A 9973-nucleotide genomic window follows, 5' to 3' on the forward strand; every position below is an offset into this window, starting at 1 on the left:
TTGCTTCAGGTTTGTTTCAAAGCTGGATGCCAAAGAAAGACTTATCCTAACTGTGGTATGAGATATTCTACAGCTTAAACAATAATGTAATACAGTCAACAGTGTAATGATATCAGCGTATCCTCTCTCAATAAAATAGGCTCTAATGTCCAAACTGAATTGTGAGCTATGGCTGAGTACAAAATAACTCAGAGTAACTCCTACCGAGTAAGTACAGCAGTAAGTAACTTGAATGCAAGAATCTCTCCATAAAAACGAATTTTATTCTGTGACAAAAAGCAATAATCAGCTTCTGGTATTGATTAAATGTTGAAGCAAAGTTAAGGCATTTAATCAACCGCAAAGCCCATTTAATGTAACTGTACACCAACACTGTAGGCATTATTGATATTACATATGAAGAGAAAATATCCATCTCACAAAAACACGATTTCCTACTCAGAGGATTTGGAATGTGGCTGTGCCAATGTCTGAAAGCCTTTCAATTGATGTTTATTTAGGATAGGTGCTTTACATGAATAACTAAACAGTCTTCTACATGAGTAACAACAAATAATTCTAAACTTTAGCAAAAAAATAGCAGTTTTCATCCATAGGCTACCAAGTGCTTACGAGACAAGTAAAATTTCTGATTTTGGAAGACATGCAAGATTGAGGCACAAAAGATTTCAGCTGAGAATTCTCAAAATGAACCAGTGGCTCCGATGCTCTACTGGGAAAAGACAAATCCAGCTGAAGTTTGCAGAACTTTGTGTCTCTTGTTTGAAGTAGAGTGTCAGGTAATTTTTTTGAGCATCACTAACTCTGTCAGAGCAGGACACTCTGAAACACAGGAATGCAGACAATGAGAAAAATATTTTTAATGATTTGCTTTGCGCTGACTAATAATGCATTTGGAGACTCCAACTCCAGATGAGCTGGCAGTTCATCCGACAGTGTCCAGACAAGGGTAATAGTTCTGTGGTTGTTTAGTTACTTAGCAAGTTGCAAATTCTGGCACAGAATAGATTCAGGCTTTACTGCACAGGCTAACCTGCACTCGCAGCGATTATACATCTTTCTTTCACTCTGACTTCTATGTTTGATGACGGGACATTTGGGAGCATCATGTAGAGTACTGTTGTTCATCAGCTGGCAATGTGGGCAGAACTTTGGCTGGTGTTTCTCAATCAGAATTTTTTGGGAACACAAAGCAAGGCCAACAAACATGGCTGGTCTCCCATAATAGTTATGCTCATGGCAAGTTGAGACTGGACAGCCTCCATCTTGAAAGTGAGAGAGGATCTCACTAGAGAGAGACAGGGTCTAAAATCTTACATTTTTCAAACTGCACAGCAAAATAAATTAATGTTTGAAATAGGATCACCCAGTGCAGCAGGTTGTGCAGCCCACCTGCAGTCAACTACTGTGGCTGCCTGGTGTTTTTACTTGCTCAGATTTTGGGCCCAAAGAAGAGCCTGTTTTCCATCTTGCAGAGAGATAATTTTGTTTCCAAACAGAGGTCACACTAGTCTGCTTATGCACAGCTTAGGCACATTAAAATACTATTAAAAAGCAGTCTTAGACACTACACTTAGCCTTGAAGCCCTCTCATTCTTTTGCCTTTTTGGAGAAACTAACAAACACAATAAATTGTCAAACTAAACACACAGATATGCTACTAGTAAAATGGTAAGACAGACATAAGGTAATTTTTGAGATGATGGAATCATTTCAAATAGGCTCATAAATTTTCTCTCTGAAGAGTATACATTTTTTTACTCAAAAACCCAAACAGGTAATTTCAGCTTGATCCAAAACCTATTAAAATCAACGGAATCTCCCCTATGACTTCAGTTGGCTGCAGGAAACATCACAAATTTTGCAAATCACCCCCATTCCATATAGCTTCCATTACATCTCCCAAATAAGGACTAAGACACCCATAAAAGGGAACAGAGTAAACACAAAGTTAGAATAATGATCTCTAAAAAATCCCTTCACCCTCTAGGATTAAGACCCCCCATTCACACTATTATTTTTCTACAAGCAGACGATGTCATGCTTCCTGATGGTTAGTGACTTCTCAATCCAACAAAGGAGAACATCATGGCACAGTGATGGTAGGAGGTCTTTTGGCTCTGTCAGTAGGCCTGCAATGCATCTGGACTGTCAAGTTTCTGAAGAATATTTCCCTATATGTGGCTACTGAGCCTATTTCCAATGTGATGGCCTGGATTCAGCTTGCAATCATCTTCCCCCAAACCCTACTGAACTCATGGCCAAGAGTATGGGGATCCTTCATATTGGGATGGTTTACTCAGCCAAGTTCTTGTCATCTCACCTCAGCAGAACGTGGGCAGGACAAATAGAGGCTCTTATGTCTCTGTGTGTGCCATCTACCTCCAGCCCACGGGCTTTTCTCCTCAGAAAAAAAGGAAGGAGCTGAAAGCAGAGAGGGTAAAAGCAAATACTTCCAAAAATACAAAGCTGAGTGAGGAAACAGAGGAAACAGAGATTAATAGAAGGCACAGAGGCAATCGTTCAATTTCTTAAGGACCTCAGCTTGTAACGAAAGGCAATATCAGTGTCTGGCAGGAGGATACCAAGGCCCATACGACTGTTATCAAGTCTGACAGCTTTGTTTTCCCCTAGTTCTACATCAAAATGAGCCAAAAGTAAGAAAAGAAACATCTTCATCTCATTCATTGCGAGGAACCTCCCTGGACACATGCTGATCCCAGAGCCAAAGGGCATTAGGAAATACTTCAGTTTTCTTCCTGCCTTATAGAATGTAGTTTTCTTTTTGCCATTCTCTATGTAGCGATCAAACTTGTACTCCTGAAAATTAAAGAGAAAGAGTGAGTGAGAGATATCTAACAAAATAGTTGCATGAGTAGCTTTGTTTGCATGACTGCGATGCTTCTTAAACCCCAAAAATAAGATAAAGAGGAAGACAAGGAGCTGACAGCCTTTCCTTTTCAGCCGGTTCCCTGAAGTTTCATTAACTCCCTTTTTCTTCCCTGCAAAGAAAACTACTTAAATCCACTTACTTAGCTCAGCCCTTTTACATCAAGCTCCTTCAGCTCCCATGTCTCATTCACTACAGTGTCTGGCCTGTATTGATTGCAATTAGATTTTGACTGCTTTGTAGCAGGGATAATGAACCTTAGTGGAAGGACAATTTCTTGTAAAGCATCATATGTACTTGATGTGGTACATACATCATGAATAAGGATAATCCACAAATGCTTATGAATAAATTAATGCACTGCACTGATACTGATCCTGTCCTTGCAAGGTAAAGCAAAATCCTTTTTTTTTTTGGCACCCAGTGATGCACATTATTCAAAAAGCAGGCCTAATACTTTACAGCCAGTTTTACCCCTCGGGTGGAGATCGTTGCTGCTTAATTTGCCACATCTGACCTTCACATGGCTTGCTCCAGAATCAGTGAGCAAAGTTGGAACTGCCAGTGACTGACCATTAAAAAGAATGTGCTTTCAAGTGAGGTTTGAGGTTGAGTTTGTAACTTGCACTCCATAAACTGAACATCTTTCTGACTATTTTCCAGCAGCAGGATCACTGTTTAGAGATAATTCATGTTTTTGAATGAAGGAGATCTGGCACCCTCACTCAGTCAACGGCAAATTAACCACTTACAAAATCCTCCTGCATGCTTTGAATAAAAATGACAGACACTTCTTGCTTATGGTCACTCATTAGCATTTGTCCTGCTTTGCATACATCTGCTATAGCAGCAGCCATTTGGAGCTGGCTGGGAACAAGTCAGTCAGACAGAAACCACTTCAACTGATTAAAAAAACCCAAATAACACAATGATAAAACACACTGATACTGATCTACCCATTAGATTAACAGCTCTGAAAACCACACACTGAGGGTCTGGCTGTCAAGAAAAACAGCAGCAGGGGAAGTGGCCTACGAGAAAGGGACAAGGGGAAGGGAGGGAATACAACTTTGGATGTTGATGACCAGGAGCCTTTTTCTCTAAATGGCAAGGGCCTGGATCTCCCAGAAAGCTAAAGGCAGTTGTATGTGTGTTTTCACCGGGAAGTACTTCTTTTCAGTTTTTGTGAAAGGAAGCATATTTTTTTTTTGGTCTAAATTACTGCGTCTGAAGGAGCACAGTAACAAGTGAAAGCCCAGAATACCCCCTCTTCCTTAAAAAAGAATCTCTTCCTGAATTATAAATCCCACTGTCAGATAAGAACTGTAACTGTCTGAAAAGAAAAACCCAAAGCTCTTCACTTCACAGGAGCATTTCCACAGGATGCACTCCTGCTGTCTGGAACTATTGGGAATGGATGTATTGCACACATACACATACAGGGCCAAGCCTTTCTCGTAAGTTTTCTCACAATCGTAAGAGCCACCTGAAAACTGTAGTTCATTTTAACAAAAATTAATGTGCTGTGCAAGGAACTGAAAAAGCAGAAAACATGTGTGATATCAAAATCACGCTTGTGTTGTTGGGGCCATTAGGCTGTGATAATTTTTATAGAGCTAGTGAGATTGCTTTTAAAGAAAGGCTAGGTTTTTGACAACAAAGGGGATTTCAGCCATGCACGAGGCCTTCTTGGAAGGGAGACTGGCAATTGTGGTGAGGAAGATGTGAAGAAACTGGAGATAATGTTCTTTGTGAATGGTCTGCTCACTGTATTAGGAAAACAGGAATCTCCTATGACTTGTATAAGTCTCATTCTGTCATGTCCTGTATTTAGCTTTGTTTGGGAAGCCCCTTGTAGGGTTTCCTGCAAGGTTTCCTTTTCTTTCATTCTAGGGAATTTGCAGAGTTCCGTTTACTGAGCTCTTAACTGTGCTGTGATTTGCAGGTTTACTTATCCACTTTACAAAAATGGACTCATTTATTTAGACTTTCAGTGGAGAAAGAGGTCAACAATATATGCTTACACATATACAATATGGTGCCAAAGCAGAAGATAACTTGATAGCTCTTAAATTTATGTATCCAGGAGAAAAGCATCGCTACAAAATTATCTCGTCAAGCTGCCTGTTTTCCCAGGAAAGTTTTCCCTAAATACTTGACAAGCTCAAGACTGCACCTTTCAAAAAATTCATTCTCCATTTCTATCTGATCTTCAGTAGTTATTGTTGAAAGCACACTGCATATTTTAAGAACCAAACAGAACACTGATTTCCCCACTTTTCGAGAGGGCCCATGTGCTGAAATCAAAGTACTGCAATGTGTGGATTGCTCATTCACTATCAAAAAGATAAAATATATGAACTAAAGCTGTACTGTGAAAGCTGAGCAGAACTGATACCAAGCAGATATATTCAAGGAATGGAAATATGGTAATGTATTCTTACAATTATTGAATAAGGGAGGGGGGCACAGCTACCACTCTGATGCTTTAGTCTAGGACCTAAACAAACAGATGGACTTTTGACAAATCAATAATGTTCTCCAAAATAAAGTGTTAAGAATAAAATGAAAAAAAGCTTATTTGTTAGCTGTGACTTTTTAAGGATAAAAGTATTAATTAACTATTTGTCAATACATGATTATTTTTTAAAATCACTAATTTTATCAGTAGTCTTTACCTTCATTTTGGGTGGGAGCAGATAGCAGGGTCCTACTGGATATTATTTCCATTTTCATGGCTCTTGTGATCATACCTGTCTCTACATCCTGCTCCTTCTAACTCTAACACACACCACAACTCCCATCCGCCTCTGGCAGGGTTCCTGTATAGCACGATGATGCCCTTCACCAACAAGGCATCTGAATCTCATCCTTCCTTTGCAATCCCACATACACATCTTTACCCTTAAATTCCCCAAAAGTAGAGCCTTTGCGAACAGCATCTCTAATATGAGGTTTCTATAAACATGTGAACATGCCTAAACATGGAAATCAGCATGGTAGGGAGAAGGCTGCTTTCTTAGGGTAAGGGGGATGAGGAGTGATTCAGGAAAAGCTCCTATATCTACAGCTGAAAAGGCCAGATTACGGACAGCCTCACTTCCTACGTGGCACACTGGACCACGGACAGCAACCGAGTGGAATAACCTACTGCAGACTCAGACTATTTAATTTGCATGCAGGTGGTGAACTTCTGAAGCCATATTAAGGCTGAGGCAGGGTGGATTAATTTCGAGTCTTTGATATTCATTAACTTGAGCGTCAGAGAAAAATACAAGGAGATGACACAATTACCCTCGGAGCTTCGCTGTGGAGCAACAGCTTTACGGTCTCAAGTTCACAACGCTATACTAATTGATAGAGAAGGGGTGAATCCCTATGAAGAGAGGTGAAAAAGCATAAGGCTCAAGTAAGTCACTGCTATTATAGGGCTTCAGAGAGTCAATGATGCTTTGGGGGCACTTAGCTAAATGGCCCACATTATTTGCTATTTAAACCACCTTCTATTATTCAGCCCTCCTTGGGTATCAAATGATCCACTGACAAACAAAACCCACATTTAGCCTAAAGTTTATGGTAGTCAGTGTGCAATTGTCAATTCCTTTGAAAGCAGTAGCAGTCAGTCTCATCACCATATTTCTCTCTTCAGGCCATGAATCTTTTGACCTGTAGGGCCCTCAAAAATACATCTGAAAGTCAGAAGATTTGTTCCACAAGAAGGAACAGCAGGAAAAAAAAAAAAAGAAACAACAAAAATACCCTTCACAAAAGGCCTGGCTGCCACAATGTGCCTGAAGTAGGAAGAGCGGCACCAGCTGAGCATTTACCTTAGGATCTTCATAGACCTCGGGGTCCATGTGCAAAATCTGAGGGTAAAGGGCTATCCAGTCTCCTTTCCTCAAACTGACTTCCTGATCCCCTTCGAGCTTGAGAACAAAATCCTCCTGGCTGATGCGAATGTTCATGGAAGATGAGCACATCCGTAAACTCTCGTTTAAGGCACTCTCTGTGATTAAACAAAAGCGGAGGGGGGGAAGCATCAGAAATATGGGAGATGACTGCAAGTTATACATGGCTGCAGCTGCTGCATTTCGACAGGTTTAGTAGGGCAGGCTAAAGGAGGAAAAAAAAAAAACAACAAAAAAAACCAAACCACAAACAAAACAAAACATGAACCAGACACTATGAGAAGGTACTAAACAGTCCCGCGGGGCGGGGGCCGCGGCTCTGAGCACTGCGATGTGATTCTCGCTGATGGTTCTGAGAAACTGTGTCGGCTGGAGGCAGCTCCGGATTTTGGGTAGAAAGTCATTATTCAGGCACCATGTTGAAAACAACACAATCAGAAGACATGAATGCTTTGTGCATTTCCTTTCATTTTGGAGCTTGAGAGCAAATACCAGCGAAAGCATTCGCAGAGCTATTCAGCTTGCCTTTCAGAAGCTGTTGGGTGTAGAGGCACAACTACATGCTAGAAAAAACACTTCGCTTGCTAGTCTGAGGATTTTTAAATTTATTTGCTTTGTTTTCAGTGAGCTACATTGCCAAATGGTAGCATCTCTTATGGTCAAAGTGAATGAAAGCAATTCATTATCTTCCTGGGAGTTTTAAGAGAGAAAGACACTTTTAATTGTCAAAGAGAAAACAAAACACAGCCCTTTCAGTACAGGAGAAGCTCAGTTTCTGTCTCCACCATCACATCCTGGAAAGCTCCAGAAGCTGAATGTCCTTGCTTTCCCAGTGGCCTTCACCTTTTGCTCCTAGCACGACAGATTTTATGGCTAATTTCCGGCAATTTATCCTGGCAGTTTGAGGAGGAATTCCTTTGGGAATAATATGCATAATTTGCATAAATCATTCTGATAGCATGTATATCAGCATGTAGCTCCTGTCTAAGGCTGCATCTCTCACTTTGTAATCAAAACTGACTATTTTTCCACCAGCGTGTATGGGTGCTGTTATATGTGACTGGATTCCTTCTAATCGTCAGCTTGAAAAACAGCCTAAAATTGGGTTTCATTTTCTCATAACAATCCATTTGTGCCCATTTTTATGTTTGGGGATATCAAATAAGCCTTCTCTAAGCATTCACCAAGGCGCTGTAACTGCTGCACCCGAAAGGTTAGCTTATTAGAGACAGTAGCTACCCAGTGTAGATGCAGCTGAAAAAAATAATAACAAATGCTCTTTCACTAAAAATTAAATCTGGTGCAGCATGCATAGCAAATAAAGTGGCCCTGGATGCTTTCTTGCAAGAGGTTTTTCCTTAAGCATGCATTTGTCTAAAGAAATGAGGCTGCGGTCAGCTCTGTGTGGCCAGCGCCGTGATTCAATGTGACGTACAGTGAGTCTGTGCATATTCTTTTGGACTGCCTTCGTTACTATAATCAGGCAGAGTCAAATCGGCTTGTTGGTGACGAAGCCAGAGAAGAACCCTGGTTCCAGAATATGGCCTCTACTGCGAATAGCCACAAGGCACCTGACACGATAGATTTCAACTGGCAGTGCTCTGGCAACAAAACTTTGCATGGTACAAAGGAAGGGTCCAGCCTCCACTCCCAGTCTGCCCTCAACCTTCAAAACGCACAGCTCGGAACACCACAGTTTTGGAAACGGCGGTGACGCATGTGGCAACACCATTCACCCAGGAAATCAAATGGGGTCGGGGGGGTGGGGAGAGCAAAAAAGGAAAAATAATTATTGCAGCGCTGCTGCGAAATACCGGGTCTGTGTTTAACTTGACCAGTGCTGCAGTCACATCCTATCGGGGGCCGTCCTCTAGCAGAGCGCAGCAGTCGGTGCCCACTGCCGGATCGCAGATGACAATCGGGCAGCATATCTTATGCAGAAGTTAATCACAATAATGGAGCACAAAGTGTGGCTTAGCGGTCAGATCGTAAATGACAAATCTGTTTTACCTTCCAGTACCAGTTATGTGTAGAAGGCGAGCTTGGCTCTAGCTCTGAGCGATCATGCCGATAATCATTAGATGACAAAAGTAATGAGTCGCATTATGATCAACAAAGGAGGATGGAAGCTTATACTGGTTTGCAGGCAAACATTAAAAAAAGAGACAGTCAGCTTTCCCCAAATGCCGGGGCTATACGTTGGGAGGAATGACAACTGCACAATAAAGCTGCAGCCTTTGCTTGCAGTTGTCATAGTTGAGCAGACACCAGCCATCGCCGCTGACAGACCAGCTGGGTAGCTTGGGAGGCCTTCCATTCTGCACCATGAGGTACAGTAAATTATCCAGCGTGGTAGAGCAACATCTGTTTCTGTGCTTGTGCCGAACAAACAAGGCAATTTAAAGCATACCAAGGGATAACCAAGCAGCAAATGAGCATGACCCTCATTTTTTTCCCCTTCTTACACACATGAGATGCTAAACTTTGCTGTACACTCACTACATAAAGAAGCCAGGCTGTTGTTTGATAAGGTGTTGTCAGAGAGATTTAACATATTTTCTAGAGAGAGAGAGAGAGAAATATCTCATAGTATTGTTATTCTTAGAATCCTCCCACTTCTCTCTTCATTCCTCTTATACTAAAGCTAGCACTCAGTCTACAATTCATTCTGGATTTTTTTTTTTTAAACTGTTTCAATATACTTATAAATATTCAGTCTTTAAACCCTAATTTGCTATACTTAGTTCACATGCCTTCAAGCATTTGTCTTCCAATTTCCACTGAATAAATGCGTACTAATGAGAAATAGAGCAAGCTGCTGAGGCAAAGCTGGGTGACTTGAGCCTGGCCTGCCACCAGCTTGTGATAGGCAGGCAAATTGAGTTAAAATGAAAAGTCTTGTCAGCTGAAATACAACATGGTAGCCAAACAGCAAGCTGTCAATCATCCAGCCAAAACAAGGGACTGCAGGTAATAAAAGGTCACTGTGAATCATAAGTGCATTTGGCTTTCATAGGCAAGTTAATTTTAATTAAACATGATCTCGATCTGTAAATGTTTTATAAAACTTATTGTGCATAATGGATTGTTAATTTTACACTAACAGCAGGTAATAGGGTACTATAATTATTAGAGTGCATTATAGGAAAAAAGCAATTGGGTATGCAAATATTTG

At 41.0% G+C, this 9973-nt stretch overlaps 1 protein-coding gene across 4 annotated transcripts in view; it reads right to left on the reverse strand.

Moving 5' to 3' along the window:
• Positions 1-243: 243 nt before the first annotated feature.
• Positions 244-9973, reverse strand: part of LOC122179033 (cytochrome P450 7B1) — a 121351-nt gene continuing 111621 nt past the window's right edge. For all 4 annotated transcript variants that reach the window (XM_042869660.1, XM_042869663.1, XM_042869661.1 and 1 more), the window contains exons 5-6: positions 6718-6896; positions 244-2820 (exon numbers count right to left, since the gene is read on the reverse strand). In XM_042869660.1, coding sequence (XP_042725594.1) covers positions 2524-2820; positions 6718-6896 — 476 coding nt within the window. In that variant the 3' untranslated portion in view covers positions 244-2523. The remainder of the gene's footprint in view (positions 2821-6717; positions 6897-9973) is intronic.

This window comes from Lagopus leucura, unplaced genomic scaffold (assembly GCF_019238085.1).
Source record: "Lagopus leucura isolate 7727_CA_CO unplaced genomic scaffold, USGS_WTPT01 Super-Scaffold_100002, whole genome shotgun sequence".
Classification (NCBI taxonomy): Eukaryota; Metazoa; Chordata; class Aves; order Galliformes; family Phasianidae; genus Lagopus; species Lagopus leucura.